Genomic DNA, 21390 nt, shown 5'->3' with positions numbered 1-21390 from the left:
TACACGTTTATAAAAATATAGCAAAATGGTAATTGATAGCATCTGGAGGATAAGATATTGATGTTCACCATATAAGTCTTTCAACTTTTCTGTATGTTTGAAAAATTTCAAATAAATACTATAAAAAATATATAATGAGCTTAAGTTCATTGAAATCTAAAGATCTTTGGATCTGACTATAAAGCAAATCACTTACAGGTCAAAATCTCTTTTACATAAAATTTCGACAGTTTGCAGAAATACTTTTCCTGTACTTTTATTTTAGAGTGTTGAATGCTGTTTGAAACGAGTCACTATCATACAGGTTTGAAATACATTTTTTAAAAATGTGTAATATTTTAAAGACATAAGGCCAGGCTAGAGCCAAAAGGGCATTTATAATGGCATTACTTCCACAGTACTTTATACATTAGGCCAAGTGTTACATATATTTATTTTACTAATTAGTTTCAGTAAAATACTATTTGTGACTATGTTATGTCTGTTTTTTAAAAAAAAGCATTCTCATTCTTTAGGATAATGTGTCTATTCTGGGTAATATTTTTAAAGTGAAATTTACCATGCTACACTATTCAATTACTTATTTTTAATCACAACCCATGATAACCACCATTTTGTTTTATTCAACACATTTGTTTAAAAAAACAAAGATAAGTTAGTGAAAAGACTCATACATTAAGGGAAAGCCAGTGGGAAATTATTTTTAACATAAGCATTCTCTATCATGTTGTATTACATTGTTATACTATATCATGAAAAATCACTCAATTTTAGAGCAAATCATTTATGTATTTCCTCTTAGTTCTCAAAAACTGAGAACTACATTGTTCAAAAGCTATACAAATAATCTAGAACGATGCAATCTCATTGTTCAAATGATTCTCAAAAAGTCTAACAGTTCATGCTAAAAATTGATCCACGATGCAAAAAACTACTACAGTAAGTGAGCAGTAAGCAAAATCCCCAGGATTAAAAAGCCACATACATTTTGAATACGTGAGTTTTACCATATTTCATTCTGTTCATTTCTGAGAGCATCTTGTAGATATAATGTTAATATTTTAGTAACATATTCAAAAGCATTCTTTTTCTTTTAATAAAAAAATGCAATTAAAGCATGATCAGAGGTACCAGCAAGCTATCAGAGAGCTGGAAAAATATAAAATAGAACAATCTAGCTTCCATGGGCATGAATAATGCAGACTTAATTCACCTTATCTGTCTCCAACTTTTCACAGAATTCTCTCCATATCACATACACACACTCACTCAACTCAACGGAAGTGCAGAGCAAAGAACAACAGATTCTGGCTTGGAAACAGATTCCAATCTTAGGAACCTCTCCTGAACTCTGATAGTTTGAAGACACCATTCAGAGTGCTTTGTCCCCTCTTGTGATCTGGCCACACAGGAAGGAACCTTTAAAATTTTAACCAATTAGTAGTTTGTGCTTACAGTATTTGGTTTATTAAAAATGGTGTTTTTACAAGAAACAGTTAAAGAAAGTGGAATCTACTTCCAATAAGTTGCTTCTAATGTAAGTTATTTCAAAATATTTAGGGTGAACATTCTTTTTTTTCTTAATTTTTTAAATTATTTTTTTTTAAATTAAGGTATGATTGATATATACTCTTATGAAGGTTTCACATGAAAAAACAATGTGGTTACTACATTTACCCACATTATCAAGTCCCCACCCATACCCCAATGCAGTCACTGTCCATCAGTGCAGCAAGTTGCCAGAGATCCACTATGTCCCTTCTCTGTGATACACTGTTCTCCCCGTGATCCCCCACACCATGTGTACTAAACATAATACCTCTCAGTCCCCTTCTCCCTCCCTCCCCACCCGCCCTCCCACACTAGGGTGAACATTCTTATTGAATCATTGTAACCACTAGCCAGCAGCTATATACAAGCAGAAAACTAACTACATTATAATTTTCTTGATCAAGATAAATTTATGAAGAATTTTGAGCAACAAAAGTTAATTATGTTTTATCTGCAATTATAAATCCTTCACACCCTTTATTCTATAAGTAATTATCACAATAAATCTGTAATAACTCATCTTACTAAGAGAAATGCTTGAGGAAGATCTGAATTATAGAATTTCTTTAAAATACATGAATTACAGAACTTGTAAAAAAAAAAAGTACAGACCTTCCAAATTTTAAAAATTTATCTTCAAATATAGAGAGAGGAAGGAGGTTGTGTGTTAGAGCAGCAACTTTTAAGGAAAATATCAGACTTTGTATGAAAGACTAACAACTCTCCCATCCCCACACTTCAAGAGCCACTGGTAGGGAAATACTACCTCACACTACCCTTGAATATGGCATCATTCAGAAGCTTAGACAGACATTTGAAAGGCTGTGAACCATTGCTTTAGAACAGTGTTTGCAAATTATCTCTGGTAAAGGACTATTTTTCTTTAAATTCCCAATTCACTGTGGGCTAACAATTCTATAAAAAAAATTAAAATGAGTTAGTAGAAAATAAATATACAAAACACAAGTTTCAATTTTTGTTGTTAGATTCAACAGACATAAAATTGCTCTATCAAACTACTTTGCAAGTTTCTAAAAACTCAATTTCTGAATTTATTTCCTCACAGACAGGTAATACATTGCTCATGGACCAGCTTCATCTATATACTACCCTCTGATTAGCTTTGTGTTAGAGACTGTTGTAAAAATACATTTTATTAGAAGAGGACAAGCAGTTCACTACTTACATTCAGAGCTATAGCTGGAGCCTTGAAAGTACAATGATTCTCATTCTGAAGTAAATGCGTATACATTTTCCTTATTTACCATATTCAGCAAACCCTTTTTCTCCCAGATACTGGGACAGTAAATAGTAGTTTAAAATAGCAAAGTGATTACAAAATTCTAAATTTTGCCTTAATATCCAATTATAGAAATAATTAAGTCAATTGTTTTGGTGAGGACCAACTATCATGGACAGTAAGGACTTAAAACTTCTATAATGTAAATTACATAAAATTGTATATGAAAACAGATTTTTATAAAATGTCATTGAGACAGGGACCATGAGCTTAGACAGATTAAGGTGAGGGCCTCTGGAAAAAGCAAGGCAGGATATTTACAGTCAGAGCAATGTAAACATTCAAGGAAACCCCCTATCAAAACTCTTGTGTTAAACATTAAGCTCTAGAGTCATTCTTCAGTGAGATCAGTTAATATTCCCCAAAGAAGAGTAGCACATGTTTTTATTACGCTCATCATTTGTAATCATGTGTAAGATTCACTTTAGCATGCTAAAAGGCCCAGGACTATGTGCTGTCTTTCCTTCTTCAGACCTGATGATTTGCAAACTGGGCAATTAATTAAGCATGCAGGCCCAGCCATAAACAACATAGTAAAAGGCAGGAGGGATTCCATCTCAAAGATAAGATAGCATTTTAATACCCAGGAAGTAAAGAACTAAGATTCTTAACTTACAATTTAGCAAGCAGACAATAATCAGCCCACCTTTGGAGCAGGACAGGCAGACTTGATTGATATGCTCCCAAACTAAGAAGCTGCTATTCTGGGAAAGAATCAAAGCAGTAAATTTCTTAAGGTAACTCTGCAAAACAATCCAGAAAACTGATAAGAAACTTAGTGTCTCTTCAAAGATAAATATTTAGAGACCATTTGGTGGGTCTGCATCCCTAGCCCTTTGTCTCTCAACCGCCAGTAGATTCCCTAGACAACTTACCGCTGCAGGCTCTCTTGTCCTCTCCTGGCCCAAGCCAGAAGCTCTGTCCTCTCACTGTATCTCTAAATAAAAGCCTCTCCCTGGCTTTCCTACCCTGACTGTTTGCTAAATTCATTCCAGACTCTGCAAACAAGAACCCCGGCATCAGCATTAGTGATGAACATAAAATGTATTTTAGAGCTAACAACTGAAAGAAAATAAATACAAAAAGACATATTTTCATATGGATTCATAACATTGTAGTGTAAGGAAGATAGAGAGTTCTCCAAATCAAAACATCAAGAAAACCTCATGCATTATTACTGAAGCTAAAAAAATCATGCATTTATTCAATATATGTTTGAGTGGCCACTATGTGCCAGAAAATAGACTCAAGGAGGGAACAGTCTTGTTATCCATTTAACTACACAATAAAGAGCAATGTAAAACCAGGACTCTAAGTACAATACAGTGTGTGTATAGAAAGAATCTTGAGAGCACAACACATTACCACCTTGCCTGGTTACTTACCTAAGGGACTTAAAATTGGGAGCTCTAACCCTGGGGAGAGGTAATACTGGGGCAAAATGTCTCTAAAACTGAAATCAGTCAAAGGGTGAAATCAAGTTTAAAACTCGTTTATTGCTTACACACTGCGGTCCAGGGGCCATCTCTCTCCTGCTCCAGCAGAAGCAAGGGAATCCTCCCCCCCAACCTCTCAGGTTCAGATAAGCCCTAGGTCGCCCAGGTAACTAATTACCCATTGATACGGAGATGGACTACTTCTCTCCACCTCTAGGAAACACCTGTTGATATGGAGATGTACTAAAGCCAGGCAAGAGGTTCTGGAAATATGCAATTTTACCCACAGGAGTCTTCACTGGAGGAAAGAATTCCATGGGATAGTTGACGGCTAGCTAATATGACAGCTATGTCAATGATTTTGGCTTCTCATCCAAATACTAAAGAAGGCATTATCAAAGGTCTCTGAGTACTCCCTCAGTCTCCACTGTAGTATTTTTCACAATATTGCAAATCCCTATATAAATAACGCTGCCCATCTGTTTCATTAGTCTACTGTCACTGTAGCCTAGGTATGATAAGACCCAATAAGCACAAACCAAAGGGGCAGCACTGGAAGCAGTGATGAACATGGGACTGCTCAGTAACTTAGACTTCCATGTCTGATGTGTGACATTTCATTCTTTCATTATGAAATACTTGCCAGATGAGCTTCTAGTCAACTATAGGCAGTGTAGAGAAAATAAAATTGTTATTAAGCAACATGTTGTCAAAACTTAGGACATATTCTAAAAATGTAAGTAGGGGAAAATGAAAACAACTAAAAAAATTCCTTGTCTATTTCACCTCAGAGGACAAGTACTTTTATAATTTATTGCTTCCTCCCTCTCCTGCAACAAAACTACATTTTAAAATAGATCTGCCTAAACTTGGGTCAAAATATGAATATTCATTAACTTTAGGACAGATGGACTATTGTAACTAAATCTATAACTGTTCATGTAATTCAACACTACTACACTGCCCTGCATATTTGCAAATCATTTACGTAAAAGGCAGTGAAAGACTTATCCTTAGGCCTATTAACTTTTAGGAACACAGAATCTCGTTATTCAGAAAACGTCATTTTCTTAATTTTTCCACTTTTTTAAAAAAGTATTTCCTTTCATACTCCCAATGCCAGGCAAAATAATTGCAAAAATGTACACAGAACATAAAAGTTGCATTTCTTTTATGCCTCCTTTACTCTACCATTGCAACCATTACAAACGTTTCAGTAGCGTCAACCACTGTTAAGTGTAATGACAAGAATACTGATATTAGAATCACACGCACCTGTGTTCAAATCACTATTATTTTATTATTTGTATGACCTTGGGTGGGTTACTTAGCCTTACTTAGTAGCTTCAATTTCCTCCTTTATAAGAAATCCCATCTTAGCTCAGAAGAAAACTTTAAAACAGGAAAAATATCAAAACTGATTTTTTTCAGTGAAGGAAAGAATAAATGTCATCTAACAGGCAAGAATGTTTTCTCTAATAGGGAAGAATGTTTTCTATCTCCTAGTAATTCTTATTTGGACATTAGCACACCACTAAACTAGAAAAAAAAATCAACAGAGCATAGCTTTACATGCATCTCAGGATGTTAAGTTAGCCAATTGTGAAAATAAGTATTATTTCTAGATAAATTTTTTAAAAAGCTTAAATTTTCAATACAAATGTTCTCAAAATAGAATAAAGTAAATTTCAGCTGGATTCAATTTCTCATAGCTCCTCGTTGGTGCTTTCTTTTTTTAAACTAGAATATGAAAACTGAATAGCCTTACCCCATAGTAAAAGCAGACTTACCTGGTAAAATGGAGGAAATTCAGGTGGTACTATGCCAAAAATTAAAGCTATCAACCAAATGGGTCTGACTATAAACAGATGAATGCTATCAACTGAATATCTTGCATAGATTTATCAAGGTCATTAGAGATGTTATAAGGCTTAGCAATGCATTAATAAAAATGCAAAGCAGATGCTGCCCCTGATGAATTTAGCGAGGAAACTGGAGAGTGAAACCCAGCTCTGAGGTAAAATAACAGGAAATTTAAAAAAAAACCAAAACACTAAAGTGAGAATTCAGATTTAAACACACCTGTCATTTCCTAATAAGTTAATACAGCTTTTCTCTTTTTCTGTGTCTTTCAGCTACAAAACATTCAATTTTAAAAGGAAGAAAAAAAGGCTTCAGCTCTTACATTTTTTCAGCTAAGACATCCAAAAGTAACTTCAAAATTTCAGGTTTTGCATAGCCTCTAAGACTGATTTATTTACAACACTGACTTGACTCTGAAATTTTGTTAATCTGAAGTTCCACCGATGATTTAACAGTACCTTCAGAAGCAAAATGAACATGAATATCAGAAATGTTAAAAATGACATACGCACACCTTAAAACTGAGCAAATATGGTAATAATATTTTTGATTGGTCAACTATTGAATTTCTGGTTAAAGTAAGGTGTGTTTGTGTGCACGCACACACATGTGTATTATGTATGTTTTGCAGTTTTGTGCTTGTATCTTCATATATAATTGCTGGAATTCTACCAAATACACCAAAGCACTAATCACAGGGCTTTAATAGGAATAGCTTCTTGTTTTTCCATTTACTTATAACACTTCATTGAAATAATACATTGTCTTACACATTCACAAAATAAATGCTCTCACAATTCCTACAATACAGTGCTCCAAATTTTCAAAACCTACTGTTAAGAAACACATTGCGAACAACTTAAACACATAATATTTGCATTATTCTGAGTCAACAAGTTCACCATTGGCAGGTGTGCAGATCGTGTCATGCCGAACGGGCAAGGGGTGGGGGCTGAAATCCAGTTTGCCGTCTCCAGTGAGCTTCCAAGGGATGCCTTTTCAGAATTTGCACAAAGGTCGTGCTAGTCCAGAAGTATTTGATTAAGTAAAGGAGGCAAAAATAGAGATAGCCACCATCCAAAGGCTTACAGCATAATATCCTCACAGGTTGTTAGAAAATGCCTTAAATGTCAGCATTAGAAACATTCCCCATATTCTAAGAGCCTTAAATATGACTTGAATTTAACTTCACTGGAACATGACGACTTCAACATGACTTAAACAGCATGACTTTTATAAGGTTCCAGATCCCCAGGTGCGTCCTCTTCCTTCTTTGCCATTCTGGTACAGGTAATACTCAAAGCAAAGTTTATGAGAATATGGAATCAAAAAACATGCCACTGACAGGAAAAGAATGAGGACCCTGGAAAGAATTAGGACATAGAAGAGACCACCAAAGAGAAAAGACAAGGAGTTGAAGCAATTACTTTACCAATCAACATTTAATCAAATATCTAGTGTATTCTAGGACAGACTCTATATAAGACCTTTCAATTAAAGCAGCTTTCTTAATTGCAGTTCAACCTTCTGAAAGTTTTTATTATAGATATTTTCAAATAAACACAAAAGCAGAGAGAATAGTAACATGAATCCTCATGTACCTTTTACTGATTCAACAAATTATAAGGGTCTGCCAATCTTCTGTCTCTCAATTCTTTTTGAGGGTGTAGAGTACATCTCATTTCACCTGTAAATACCTCAACATGCATCTCTACAGATAAGCACTTGACTTTACCACAATGTTATAAATATATCTAAGAAAATTTAAAATAATTCCTTATTATCATTTAATACCAGGTACATGGTCACATTTCCTTATCTCAAAAGTGTTTTTTTACAGCTGTTTTGTTCACAGGATCCAAAATGCACACATTGCATCTGGTTGAAATGCTTTTTAATCTGTAATAGCTTTCCCTCCCTTTCCAGCTCTCACTTCTCCTCTACTCTATGCCATTTATTTGTTGAAGAGTCTAGTTATTCAATAGAATTTCCCATTATGGATTTGGCTGATTGTTTCTTGTGGTATAAAGTAGAATATTATAAAGTTTAGTCATTGGCTATGGAGTGTGGAGAAGAGGGGAAATACAGATATGGTCTATCCCCAAAATGTTTCAGACAAATGATACTGAAAACCCTTAAAAAAAATAAATCTATCAGAGGATGCTATCAGTTGAGCTCAGAAGGAACCAAATCCATGTGTCTTTATAAAACTTTCCATCTTAACCTTATATAATGTTAGGCTCACTTTTGGAATGCCTAAGTGAAATGGATAGTATTCAATAACCATATAATATGACTGGTATATTTAAAAGAAGGGTAATAGTCAACTGTGATTTCCAATACAATGTAATCTACTTATTCCGGTTTGGGGCAAAAAACTAAACTTTTTTTTTAAGTATTAAAAAAATCCTTGTTACTTTGAAACATGTTCTTATGAAAAAAAAACTGATAGATTTCCAAGTTTCTTGGTCAAACATAACCCTGATTTAACCCTAGCATAAGGAACTGATGAGACCTACCAATAACACACAGACTTGGTAGATCAGCCAAGCAGGCTAAACATCCATGTATAAAGTAATGGCTCCAAGCACAGATAAATATTCTATAAGACCTAATGACATTTAGGGAAAAGCATGCTATGCCTTATGCACATAGTGGACTTCTGCTCATCCTGGTAAAGCCCCATTCAGGTGGGAAAGTGCTTCACCTGAGTATACCATCAATCACTCTTCTGTTTGAGTTATGGTCCTCAACTCCGGCTTTATATTAGAATCAGCTCAAGAGCTTTAAAAAACTACTGATGCAATTAAATGGGGATTGGAATGTGACTTTTTTAAAAAAAAAGATGTCTGGCTCATTCCAACAGGCAGCCAAATAATCACTGTTCTAGTAGATGATCTTTAACTTGATATATTTTTGCATACAAGTTATATGTGGCATCATGCATTATACTCAGTAAAGATACAAAGACAACTCTGTGTCCCTCTCAAGAACCTTACAGCCAAATTAAGAGAAGTGTGACTGATGAATACAAAACATGTAAAGTTCTGATTGTTAGATGCCATGTGTCACTTAACAAAAATAAGTTGTTTTTAAATCTTCAAATGTGGTACAGCTTTAATTTGATTAAATACTTTTGTGAATATTGTAAAAAAAGATGGTATGTAAACAGAAACAACAAAGTTAAGTGAAATAGGTCCTATAGTAATAAGCATGTGTAAGGGATATACGGACATTAAGAACTGATCTGTTCTGTCTGGGTGTGGGGCTGAATCAAAAAACGTTCAGAAAAAAGCTGACTCCTTGAAGGAGGAATTATCTAAATTATTTTTGCACCTCTACCTCCTATCATCCCTCAGTAAAAACATGGAAACAGCCAACCTCAAGACTGGTATACATAGAGTTCCCTGAGTCAACTGGCTTTTACTTTAATGCAACTGCAGAAACCTCTCTCAAGGTTGTACACGTGATCAAAATTTCCCCATCTCTGAAACCATCAACTCCAACATTCCATGTCTGACCAGTCTAATTTTCTTCATCTTTCACTATCATTTTACCTCAAGTCCTCCAGTCTCTTAGTGTCTCCATTTTACCTCAGTTCATTTACTTTGCATAGTTTTCTATAGTATTATTCTAAAATCTGCTGTATTTTTCTTTTTTGTATTTTGCTGTATATTTCTATTGTTGCACGTATCATACAGCATTATAATTTATATGAAAATTTGTTTGCTTTCTCTATTAGAACAGTGATTCTTTTTCTCAGTCTGCATCCTTAACAGCCAGAGCAGGGCCTAAATTCGTTCAGTGCTTAGTAAATGTTTGGTGAAGGAATGGATAGTGGTGTTCTAGTCATTTTCACCATTATACCATGAGCTCTCCAAAGACAGAACCTATACCTCACCTGAATACTTCTTGTAACAACCACTGGAGTGCCTCATGTATATCAGAGCCTCAGAGAGCATTTCTTAAACTATAAAAGATTGAAATGTATTAGAGTCTGTATAAAACATAAAAATGTTCCCTGTTCTTTTTTAGTATTATTTTAACAATCATTTAGTTAACCAAATGGTACTGAGGCAAATGTAAATATGTTTGTCACAGTAAAGGCAAAATGATATAATGAAAAACATGGATGGAAGGCAGGAGGCCTGCACTTCAGTCTTGGCTTTACCACTTGTAGTCAACAAACATCCTTCTCTGTAAGACTTACTTTCCTCACAGGCTAAAATGGGATTTGACCAGAATTTGATTCTTAGTCATCTGAGAGTCCCTAATATGCTATACCTCTTAAATTTTTTTTTTTACAGAAGTGATACTCTCAGCAGCGTGGATAAGGATCCTGTTCTGCAAAGCTAACACATTACTGAATAAGTCCACTTTTAAAAGCAAAATAAAAATACAATTCCATAAGTCACAAGCCTAACACTTAACTGTAATTTCCTAATGACAATTTTAGCATTAAAAAAATTAACAGTTATAGTCTTTACCTGGTACTTTTACAACCTAAATACAGTATGATGGATAAAAATGAAAACTATAATCTAGAATTAATTGGAGGAAGAGGAACTGTTAAATAAATTTTTATTCCATAGTGTAATTTTAACACTGGTACACAGAGTAAAATTTCTCAAGAAGTTTAAGATAGTTAATTAAGTCCAGGAATCTATCTGTAATACCTTCACACACACAAAAACCATTAGTCAAGGGTAAGTAAATCCTAAGATTGTAAACTTTACCAAATCTACCTTGTCTCCAAACATTAAACAATACAAATAGAAATAAGGAACTAAACATCATTCTGGGTTCCTGCAACCTTTAGAGTAGGAGAAACCATATTTCCTCACACCGGAAAATGACAAGTCAGTGGCTGAAGCTATGGTTTCCAAATTTGGGTAGAGTATCATTTTAAGTCTTTAAGATTCTTAAGACAAAATGTTGCTACCAGACAGATTTACATTAATAAGAATACAGCATATAAAAAAACCACATATATAAAGCAGCGTAGCAGCTCTCAAATTTTTCTACTTCAGAGTCTGAAAAATGTTATGACCTCTCCATTTTATCTCACCTCTCTCTTCCATCACCTCTTCCCACTAAATTCAATGAAAATTTCCAAGCCAGCTGACAAAAATTGGTCTGGGAAGCTAAAGGTCTGCAGTGGTCAACATAAATCAAAAGTGGCTTGTGTGCTACTTTCTGATTACAAAAACTCAACACATTCCATCTAAAGTTCAAAAAATTATGAAAAAATTATGTGGAAATCAGGGCCGAAAGCCTCTCTGGAATTTCTCTACTGAAGAGGATAGCACACTAGATCTACCTAGCCTCACCCTGAGTGAGTTTAGCTACTTGAACCACTGTCGCTGTAAAATACAACTTTTTAAAAAGGATTTTGTGGTACAGTAGCTGAAGTCTTTGCAGGAAAGCTGTTAAGATATAATCAATAACTACTCCTTGTAACAGGCCTAAAAGCAGACTGTAATAGGGCTCTAAAGCTAGCTCTCCACTAGATTTTACAATTTAGGATCTTTTATGCTGAAAAACCACTAAATTCTTTGATATTCATCCTTAACCAAAACAAGCCATTTTAAGTCTAAGGAGACAAAAATAAGGAACTCAAAATACGCATTTACTTTCCTACTTGCCACAGACCTTCCCACATGCTCTTACTAACGCAGAGGGCCACTATGTTACCAATGATTCCACAGGGTTCCTAAGCATCTCCAAAAGGGGACTTTGGTTCCTGATGATTATTGTGTAATGGAAAAATGATCTCCTGGTAGACAGTTATCCTGGATAAATAAGTCGGTAATCAAAGTATCCAGTCATCTGTGTTTCTACTTACCTTCAGTAACATCCTGGGGGTTAGAGGTCCGGTCACTAGCTGGATCCAGTCCAACAGTTGCCAGTGAAGTGGTGGCTCCAGACATCTCACTCATAGGCTCACTACGGCTTGTTTCAGGCACGCTTTCCCGGGAACTAAATCTTACTCGGGAACTGGATCGAGAGCTGAGGTCTGGGCTGGTGTCTGACAAACCTGGAATGTCATCAATCTTTGTTGGAGTCACCATGAACCGAACTGAAGCCATCTTGGTGGTGGTTTCTGGAGGATGCATTTCTTTTTCTTTTCCTTTTTATAAGGATAGAGAAAAAAGGACAACCCCCCAAAATCCCTCCACCTACCCTAGCTACTTTGATTGTAAAAATAGAAAAGATAACTTTAAAAAACCTTAATTATCTTGATTCACACCATATAAAAAAGCCCCTAATAAGAATCCTTCTACTCAGAATTCAAGCCGACTATCCTATAAAGTGCACCAGTAGCTGACAAAAATATTTAATAAAAAAAAAAAAAAGACAAAACGATGGAAGTAACTTCGTTCCTTAGGAATGACGAGCTATCTAGATACCTCCCCTAGTCCAGAGTTGTGGGCTCAGTGCCATGGTCTCACAGAAGCAGGTGAAGCCTTTCTCCCTTCGACCCTCAGGTTTCGGCCGAGGTAGTACTTTATCTGGTAAATGGCCCACGGGTCTCGTTGAGCTAAGTGCGTGCAGGCCCACCCTTACCACGCGAATATAGCATAGATCAGATTGCGAAACATACACTTGGCCACCTGTTGTACATCAGGTGAATACCCCGCAGGTCTGGCAGGGAGGTGTGTATACAGTCACCCGATGTTTTTGAGGCCGAAAATCCACTTGGGTCTGGTGCGAGAGATGCACATGCATAACGGGGAAAATAACCAACACTACTGGATAGAGGAGAACGAGGAGAGAAGGGTGGGCAGAGGAGGATGCAGGAGCAGAGGAGGATGCGGGGGCAGAGCGGAGCCTGCCTCCGAGAGGTCTGCGGGGATGGCCTGCCCTCTCTTCTCGCGTAGAAAGGTCCTGGGGTCGGGACGAGACGGCCAGCGGATCGAGACACCTCGGACTGCAGTTCAGGGTCGTGGCAGGTCTTGCTAGTCCATCGAGCCTACCGTCGGCTCACTGGGTTTTTCCTGCCTGTGGCACGACGGGCAGCCCCTTTACGGGGAGACGCTTTCTCCCCTAACGGGGCCGCCGCGCAGGCCAGCCCCTCGCCGCTCTTCCTTCGGAGAAGAGGAGATGGCCTCGCAGGCTGGCCCCGGTTGAGCAGGAGGCGGCGGCGAGGAGAGGAGGAGGTCGCAGTTGCGGGTCCCGGCACCAGCTGATGCTGGCGAGCGCGCAGCTGTTGTTTACGGGCCGGTAACCGTTTCCGAGCCGCGGCACGCTGAGGAGGGCTCGGGTTGCCGGGTAGGGCGCCCCCTCCCGGGCCAGACGCCAAGCAGCCGCTACGTGACCTCTCCGCCTCCGGCCCCGGGCCCAGCGGGCTGTGCCTGAGCCGCCGCAGCCCCACCCTTCCCTCCCCGTTCGTTCCTCATTCAGAGGTTAACGGTCCGAAGAGAAGCCGGGGGAGCGGCCGGAGGGCGGTACCGTCCCCGCAAGCGCCCGGGAGCCCCGCCCAGCCTCTGAAGCCTAGTAAGGAGTGGGTTGTGCGCAGGCGCTCCCCTGGGTCGCCGCAGGACTGGCGGGCGAAGGCCGGGGCGGGAACGCAGGAGGCCCGGAGCACGACGGGAATCGTAATTGGACGTGAGGGCCCGAGGGTCGTGCACCTGGGAAAACAAATCCTCTTCCTTCTTGGTCCCGCTGTGTTGTATAAACTCACTGTGGAGACATCTCGGGGGCAGGTGATGCCCCTTGCCCTCAACCTCAAACACCATCTCTTTGTAATAAAAGCGTCTCCGAAAATACCATTCCTAGTTTCTTTAAAATTCACAAACCTCCTAATACCACATTATCTAGGCATGATCCTCATTGGAATTTGTATGTAGAAGTCTATTCTCAAGCATTGTATCCTCAATTTATACACGACTTGTGCTTTTTTTCTTTTTTCCTGACCTCAAAAAAGAGTATTTCACAATGTATACGTCTGCCAAATTATCTGTTGTACACCTTATGTATATACAATATTGTCAGTAACACCTCAGAAAGCTGTAAACAGTGCTATTCCACTTTCCGGTCAAACTTCAAGTTCCATTACAGAAAACATACTCGATTTTGGACCTGGAGAAGGCAATGAAATACTCTTTTGAGTTTTTCCCTACTACTGCCAAAATATTTTTACCATGTTTATTTAATGCATGAATAGAAAAGTGTTCAATAAATTTTAACTCGTCAATGTTTTGTTTGAAAGTTCTTTCCTATAGTTTGATCAAGACTTAAATTTAACACTTTTCTCCTTACAAGGATCAGAACTGTTAAGACATGAGCCAGGAAGTCCCCTTTTATCAAACAACAAAGGCCAGTTAAAAAGATCTAGGTAACCATTTGCAGCAACATGGATGGAGCTGGAGAATATTATGCTCAGTGAAATAAGCCAAGCGGAGAAAGAGAAATACCAAATGATTTCACTCATCTGAGGAGTATAAGAACAAAGGAAAAACTGAAGGAACAAAACAGCAGCGGAATTACAGAACCCAAAAATGGACTAACAGGTACCAAAGGGAAAGGAACTGGGGAGGATGGGTGGGCAGGGAGGGATAAGGGGGGGGGAAGAAGAAGGCGGGTATTAAGATTAGCATGCATGGGGGGGAGGGAGAAAGGGGAGGGTGGGCTGTACAACACAGAGAGGACAAGTAGTGATTCTACAACATTTTGCTAAGCTGATGGACAGTAACCGTAATGTGGTTTTTAGGGGGGACCTGATATAGGGGAGAGCATAGTAAACATAGTATTCTTCATGTAAGTGTAGATTAAAGATTAAAAAAAAAAAGAAAGAAAAGGGGGATTACTCCTTGATAGGATAAAACTATTGGTAAATCAAAGATCAACGCATGCTTTAAATATCCTTAATGTTGATCACTTAAAGGGTGTCAGATGATCAGCTATGGAGGTACTCTTTTCTGATAATATTCCTTTCTCTTAATAAAAAAAAAAAAAAGGCAGTTCCTGTGTGCTGACCTCCAATGAGTTCTACACAGTGGTATAGAGGGCATGTCAAAGTGTGGGCAAAGGGTCTGTTTGTTTCTATGCAGAAGATCAAGGCCTAGCTTGGCTACCCAGAAAATGAACTAAGATACGATATGAGGAGGAGCTTCTGGCATCAGCACTCTCTGGAGGACTCGTGCCGGGGGATGATCATCAAAAAGCCTCCACAGGGATCCGGACGATGCTGTGGTTGTGGCTGCATCCAGCCCACCGTCTCCTGGACTTGCCATAGGAATGAGGAGGGAGATGTCTAGGCTGGCATGTGCATACAGTGAGACAACGAATTTGACCGGATCTGTACTGTTGGAACTCAACCAGGAGTTGGGAGGGGTGCAAGTTGTAGCACTCCAAAATCTTATGACTATAGACTATCTACGGTTAAAAGGACATATGGGATGTGAACAGATCCCAGAAATGGGTTGCTTTGTCTGATTTCTCTCAGACTGTTCAAGTACAGTTGGACAATATCCATCATATCATAGACAAATTTTCACAAATGCCTAGGGTGCCTAAATGGTTTTCTTGGCTTCACTGGAGATGGATGGTAATTATAGATTTGTTTATGTCTCCGTATTCCTATTATGTTAATATGTGAGCGCAAGTTAGTAGTTTAAAACCTATACATACTTTAAGGTACTCTACAAGAAGATATGTCAAAAAAATAATCAATCCTCCCATGTTTTCTTCCATATGCTACCTCTATAGCTTTTCTTCTTCCTTCCTAATTACAACCCTTAAATAGAATTCGTGCCTCATATCGAATTTACCAAGCATCATAATTCCTCCAGGTGCTAAAGATACCTCGAGACAAGTGCTGGGCATAGAAGCCACAGGGCATAAATCTGCAAAGTAAAAACCTAACGTTTTCAAACAATATGGCTTCTCTCTCACTTACCAACTTTACATTTCCCTTTATGGCCCCGGAAGATGACTGGTTAGCCAGAGACGGGTAAGATTCCTCAAGGGAGGAACAACCTAAGGCAGGCACAGTCGCAGGGGGGCCATCAGGTGAGAAATTGGGGATCAACAGAGGTGAGGCTCAGAACCTCACCCCCACTGTTTTGAGAGAAATCTTCTGCATCCGTGGATGTTTTGCTGCCCTTGTCTAGCTTGGATTATACTTAGTCCATAGGCACAGACCTGATCATCTACATTTGCCCTCTTACAGCACTAAACTATGTTTTCTACCTTTATCTTGCATCTCCCTACCACTTAAGCATTTTATTAAAAATAAAAATAATAATAATAAAGGGAGAAATGTGGGATCCACATATAAATCAAGTATAAAAATCAAACAAATATTCATATTTGATCTGATTGTTTATAGTTCATAATGTGTGATCAAAACCGAAAGTTTCTGTGATGAATGCCCTTGTACTGTTCACCATTGTAAGAATTTATTCACTATGTAAGAATTCGTTCACCATGTAAGAACTTGTTCGTTATGCTTCAGAAGATTGGAGACTGACGAGAATTAGGCTTGAGATGGATTAATGATTGTGCATTGAGCATTGACCCCCCCATACAGAATTTTATTGTTGTTAACAACCATTTGATCAATAAATATGAGAGATGCCCTCTCAAAAATAAAAAATAAAAAATTAAAGAAAATTTAAAAAAAAATCTGTGGTAAAGTATACAGAAAAAAAAAAAGATCTAGGTAACAAAATGAGAAATTCCCATTTAAAATGTAAACCCCATCAAAGCTTGATTCCTTATAAAGCCTGTGACTGTTGATTCAGGCTCACAGCTTTCTTCATTCAGGAAGCAAAAAATTCACCTCCCTGAGGGATTGATTTTTCCTCTGGCAGGTTTGCTGTTCATTCAAATCTCACAGGCTTTCCCTTTATAAAGAAACAGGTCTCTCCAACATCCAATTTTGTTTCAAACCACATGTATTTTCATTCAATTACATATATTACCTAATACCAATATACTATACCTCTTAAGACTCTTCTCCCGTTTAAGCATATCTCAAGATGTTAATACCTTGGGGATCTCTTAAGTAAAAATTCCTCAGTATATTCAAACCAGTTTGGCTCTTCTCCTCAACTTTGATTAGAGTTATTTCCAGATTCAAGTCTTTTCATGTCAGTCCACACAGAAGGTAGCAAGGACCAATGGAATCCTTTGTCTTGGGTGGGAAAGGGCAGGGTGCATGTAATTCAGAGACAGAATTACAGTTAACATTAAAAAAACTGGTAGCAGAATTCATTTACCAACTTTGGTGCTTAAGAAACTTCCATATCAGATCCTTTTCCTGATCATTTAAAGAATTTTTAACATTTCTTCAATCTCTATTCTTTTACTAGAATCTCTTTAAAATCGCTCAGATCCAATGCTAAGAACTCTGTAAGTGTAGGCTAGAAATAAAAAATTGTTTTACAGGAAACAAGTATCTCAGTTCACCATTCTCCTAATTGATCTGAAAATCATCTGTCTTCTATTTACTGTGACCCAAGTATAGAGATTTTTTTTTCCTCAGCATTCAACAACCTAAACTTTTCTGCTGTGATGGTCAGACACCAAAGTTTGAGAGAAATGTATCTACCACTTTCCAGGTCTTGATAAATTTGCAATGAGTTACAACTGCTTCTGGAGTCCAGAAAAAGAATGCACAATTAGAACACATCTCCACAAGGCAATTTTTAAATCAGTGGTACTAACCAAACATTCAAATCCATTGTCGAAGCCATGAAGGAGAAGACTGGGAAATGAGTTCATTAACTTGATAAGGAGAGGAATGAGCAAGCTAGCATTTTTTGAATGTCTGTATATTATATTTCACCTCATCATCCCTAAATATGAATTGGACTAAAATTTTATGGTTGACCCATGACAGAAGCTCAAGTCCAAAAGAAATCTCCCAGGTTTTTGTTTTAATCCCCAACTATAGCCTGAAAGACGACAAACTACCTGCTTGAATTTTTCATACCTCATCTTTCAAATTAAGATCCATGTAGAGCTGCACATAGCAGCTAGCTACCAGAGAGATATAGTTAGGTATGCACCTAGAAGACAATTCCTTGATGCAGATAACTAAATGCCTGATAAATATTACCAGAGGGGCAATAAATGTGCAAAAAAACATTACTATTCACAAGCACTGGACAAACACTGTAGACATACTAAGATCCACCACTGAACCCTATCAATTTTAGAGTTGGAAGACAATTTAGAAATGATGAGAAAAATGGGATTGAACAGATTGACTTTCTCAAAGTCATACAAACAGGGCAGAATCTTTGTGTAATGCCTTCCCTTCTACATTATAGCTATTATTTTTTTCAATAACTCTTCCGAGTCAAAATGTCATTTAAAGTACCCAGAAATCACCTGACAACAGGTATTTTCCAGTGGATGCTAACAGTTTTCTACCTTTCCTCCTCTTCCCCAGCATCCACCTAACACTAACTGCACAGCACTCCTTCTGCTCCAGCAGTGGCTGGTTTTTCTTTCAAGGTGGTCTTTTGTACGCCTGGGATACTCTTCACTCTCATCTCCCCCATTTTTGCTTTTGTTTTTAAACCACTCCTTTCTTCCCACAACATACAAAATAAGAGCTCTCTCAAATCATTTTAATAACCGGGCAGTGATTCAAAATAAGAAAAGATTCGATCTTGTTCCCTTGAAGAGGGACGCTACTACGATTGCCTCACAAAAGCATGATCAAATGCAGTGATGAGACCGGATTACAAAGAGCAAGGGCGGTAAGAAGGCTTCAAGGCTGACAGACTGAAGGGCCTCGTTTCGTAATCTCTGAGGGGCAGCAGGCGGCACCGAGGCATTAAACGTAAGGGGCCCTCAGAGAACAGGACGCGGCTGCTGGGTCATGAGCACCTTGAAGCGTTTCTTGACGGTGATTCGGTGTCGAGAGTATTTGTCGTCCGGGGAGAATCGAGCAGGATGGGCCGAACAGGTCTGTTGTCCCATAGGGTCAAGTTTCTGCTCGAGAAAAAAAGTGAGAACAAAATCTTAGTACGAAAACTCAATCGCTGGCGTCAATAGACGGAGGTTGGGATAAGGAGGGGGCCGCGCGATAAAGGGCACACGGGAAGACGAGCCGGGACAGTCGGGTCTAGGAGCCACTCCCTCCGGCCTCTACCGCGCCTGGCCCCTGGGCTCCCCAGTTCCGCTCAGCCAGCTGGGCAGCTCAGGGTCTGGTCCCGACCGCTCCCCCCACCTGCACCTGTCGTCATACCCCTGTACAGCCTGTTTCCTCTCCTTACCTTCAGTGTATAAACCCGGTCTCCCTGATCGTTGAGGTAATACTGGAGAAACATTACCACACCGAATCCAGAGGTTCCGCTCCGTCTGCAGCTCGGTCTCACTAACGGCCTCACGTGTTCGTCAATTTCCTTCCGAATAGCCGGACGTCTCTCCCAGGGCATGCCGGGAAATGTAGTTCGTTTGGGCCTTTCTCCAGTTGGCCAGAAGGGGGCGCACAGAAGAGTGCAGGACTTGGCCCAGTTGCAACATTGAGGGCGTTGGCTCCCAGTTGCAACTTTGCAGGTGTTCTAAGACACGGGGAGTGTGCCCACCGTGTACCAGACATTGCTATGACTTAGAGGGGGGTGTGGATGGGGATGGTTTGAATATTAACGAATAAAATCCTGTCTTTATCCCAAGATACACACCCATTTCAGGGGCAGTGTTTTTCTAGTGCCTAGAGTAACAAGAAGTCCACGATTCAGAGCCCCTTTACCTTAAGGAAGAAAGAAGAAAGTTTTATTCCTCCCCTCTTTTACGTCCAGTTCTCTTGCCCAATTGCAAAGTATTGGCGGTAAAGACTGCATGACGGGTATTCGGTCTTATGTACAGCGAAGAGAGCGCTGAAGTGATTTTATGAAACTGGTGAAGTATGTTTTAGTGGTGGAACTAAGATTCAAACTCAGGTCTCTTTACCACAAATTAAGCGCTTTTTCTTTTAGTGGTGAGTAACTAATTATAATATAATAAGATGCACGCTGGGGGTGTTTAGAATTTCTCAACGAATGTAGAAATTCTTATAGGACTCTAAAAAATGATAACTGAAGAGCCCCAATATCATTAGAAAGATATCTTTGTAGTATTTTTTATAATGGCAAAACCGTTGAAACATGTTCATTTTATAACCAGAAAATATGAAAATTTTTCTTTTAAGAATATAATTTGTATATACTTGTAGTTGCATAAAATAGTTCTGCAAGTTTCCTCTGGGATGAAGAACTCGGTTCCAGAGGAAAGGAGTCAGAGGCGAGACTCGTTGTGTATTCCATTTTGAAATTTGACTTTTGAACCGCGCTGATTCAACTATTTAAAAATTTTAAATTATTTAACAAAAATTTTAAACAACAAAATAATTTAGCAAACAAAAAGAAGGACCTTGGGGGTTTGAAATTTTAGGCTGAATGGCAGTTTTTGATGAAGTGGGGCTTTTCAGCCAAGGGCAAGGTTGAGCCTTCTTGGGTTTGGGAACTGGAGGACAGCTTTCCAAGGAAACGATCTGCATACAGCAGTCCCAACACCCTAGGATCTTCTGAGGCAATCCTCATTTCAAACATTCTGTTCCTTTGATCCTTAAATATACAGACTATGTGCTCTGATCGTTGTTCAGAAAATTTAGCCAACATAGAAATAAGTCAAGGGTATGCCACATCCTGGTGCTAATAAGGAAGTCAGTTACAGAACTGTGTGGGATTGAAGGGGACAAACTAGATATATTGATGAAGAATTGTATAGATAACCAAGATGTAAAACCATAGTGTTGGGAATATGAGAAAATCTGCAAATTGCCCACAAAGGTATACAACAATTGAGTTGCCAATATTCTGGTTGGAGAGAATTCCTGGTTACTGCCTACTTACCAGAGCCCTTTGTGGAATATCTTCCTCCCCCCTCCCCCACTGTAGAATGCCTCGAGTCCTAGATTCTAGTTCTGTTTTTTGTTTTGTTTTGTTTTTCATTGGGAATGCTCATTCGGTGAAGAGCATTTTTTTAAATTTTATTTTTATTTTATTTTGGTATCATTAATCTATAATTACATGAAGAACATTATGTTTACTAGGCTCCCCCCTTCACCAAGTCCCCCCACATACCCCTTTCACAGTCACTGTCCATCAGCGTAGTAAGAACTGTAAAATCACTACTTGTCTTCTCTGTGTTGCACAGCCCTCCCCATGCCCCCCCACACTGTACATGCTAATCGTAATGCCCTCTTTCTTTTTCCTGCCCTTGTCCCTCCCTTCCCACCCA

The 21390-nt window shown here is 38.6% G+C and overlaps 2 protein-coding genes across 7 annotated transcripts in view; both read right to left on the bottom strand.

Annotated features, from left to right (window-relative positions):
• SLC12A6 (solute carrier family 12 member 6) overlaps positions 1-13500 on the bottom strand; it is a 76210-nt gene extending 62710 nt beyond the window's left edge. For 4 of the 6 annotated variants that reach the window (XM_037015822.2, XM_037015824.2, XM_037015823.2 and 1 more), the window contains exon 1: positions 11996-13500. In XM_037015822.2, coding sequence (XP_036871717.1) covers positions 11996-12266 — 271 coding nt within the window. In that variant the 5' untranslated portion in view covers positions 12267-13500. The remainder of the gene's footprint in view (positions 1-11995) is intronic. The other 2 variants (XM_017640885.3, XM_017640884.3) reach the window with 2 other exon arrangements.
• Positions 13501-18720: 5220 nt separating this feature from the next.
• NOP10 (NOP10 ribonucleoprotein) lies at positions 18721-19542 on the bottom strand. The gene is made up of 2 exons (XM_017645848.3): positions 19386-19542; positions 18721-19101 (listed from the first exon to the last, which is right to left on the bottom strand). Exons 1-2 carry the CDS (start codon positions 19437-19439, stop codon positions 18961-18963), a joined length of 195 nt encoding a protein of 64 aa, XP_017501337.1. The 5' UTR covers positions 19440-19542; the 3' UTR covers positions 18721-18960.
• Positions 19543-21390: the final 1848 nt, after the last annotated feature.

Source organism: Manis javanica, chromosome 8 (genome assembly GCF_040802235.1).
Source record: "Manis javanica isolate MJ-LG chromosome 8, MJ_LKY, whole genome shotgun sequence".
NCBI classification, from domain to species: Eukaryota; Metazoa; Chordata; class Mammalia; order Pholidota; family Manidae; genus Manis; species Manis javanica.
The sequence above is the reverse complement of the archived record's forward strand: the minus strand, read 5'-3'. Positions and strand labels throughout refer to the sequence as shown.

Excerpts from the sequence above, each read along its gene's own strand:
- NOP10 (XM_017645848.3), bottom strand. The coding sequence starts at position 19,439 with ATGTTTCTCCAGTATTACCTCAACGATCAGGGAGACCGGGTTTATACA. Across the intron at positions 19,102-19,385 it reads ACCGGGTTTATACACTGAAG|AAACTTGACCCTATGGGACA; the intron begins GTAAGGAGAGGA and ends TTTCTCGAGCAG.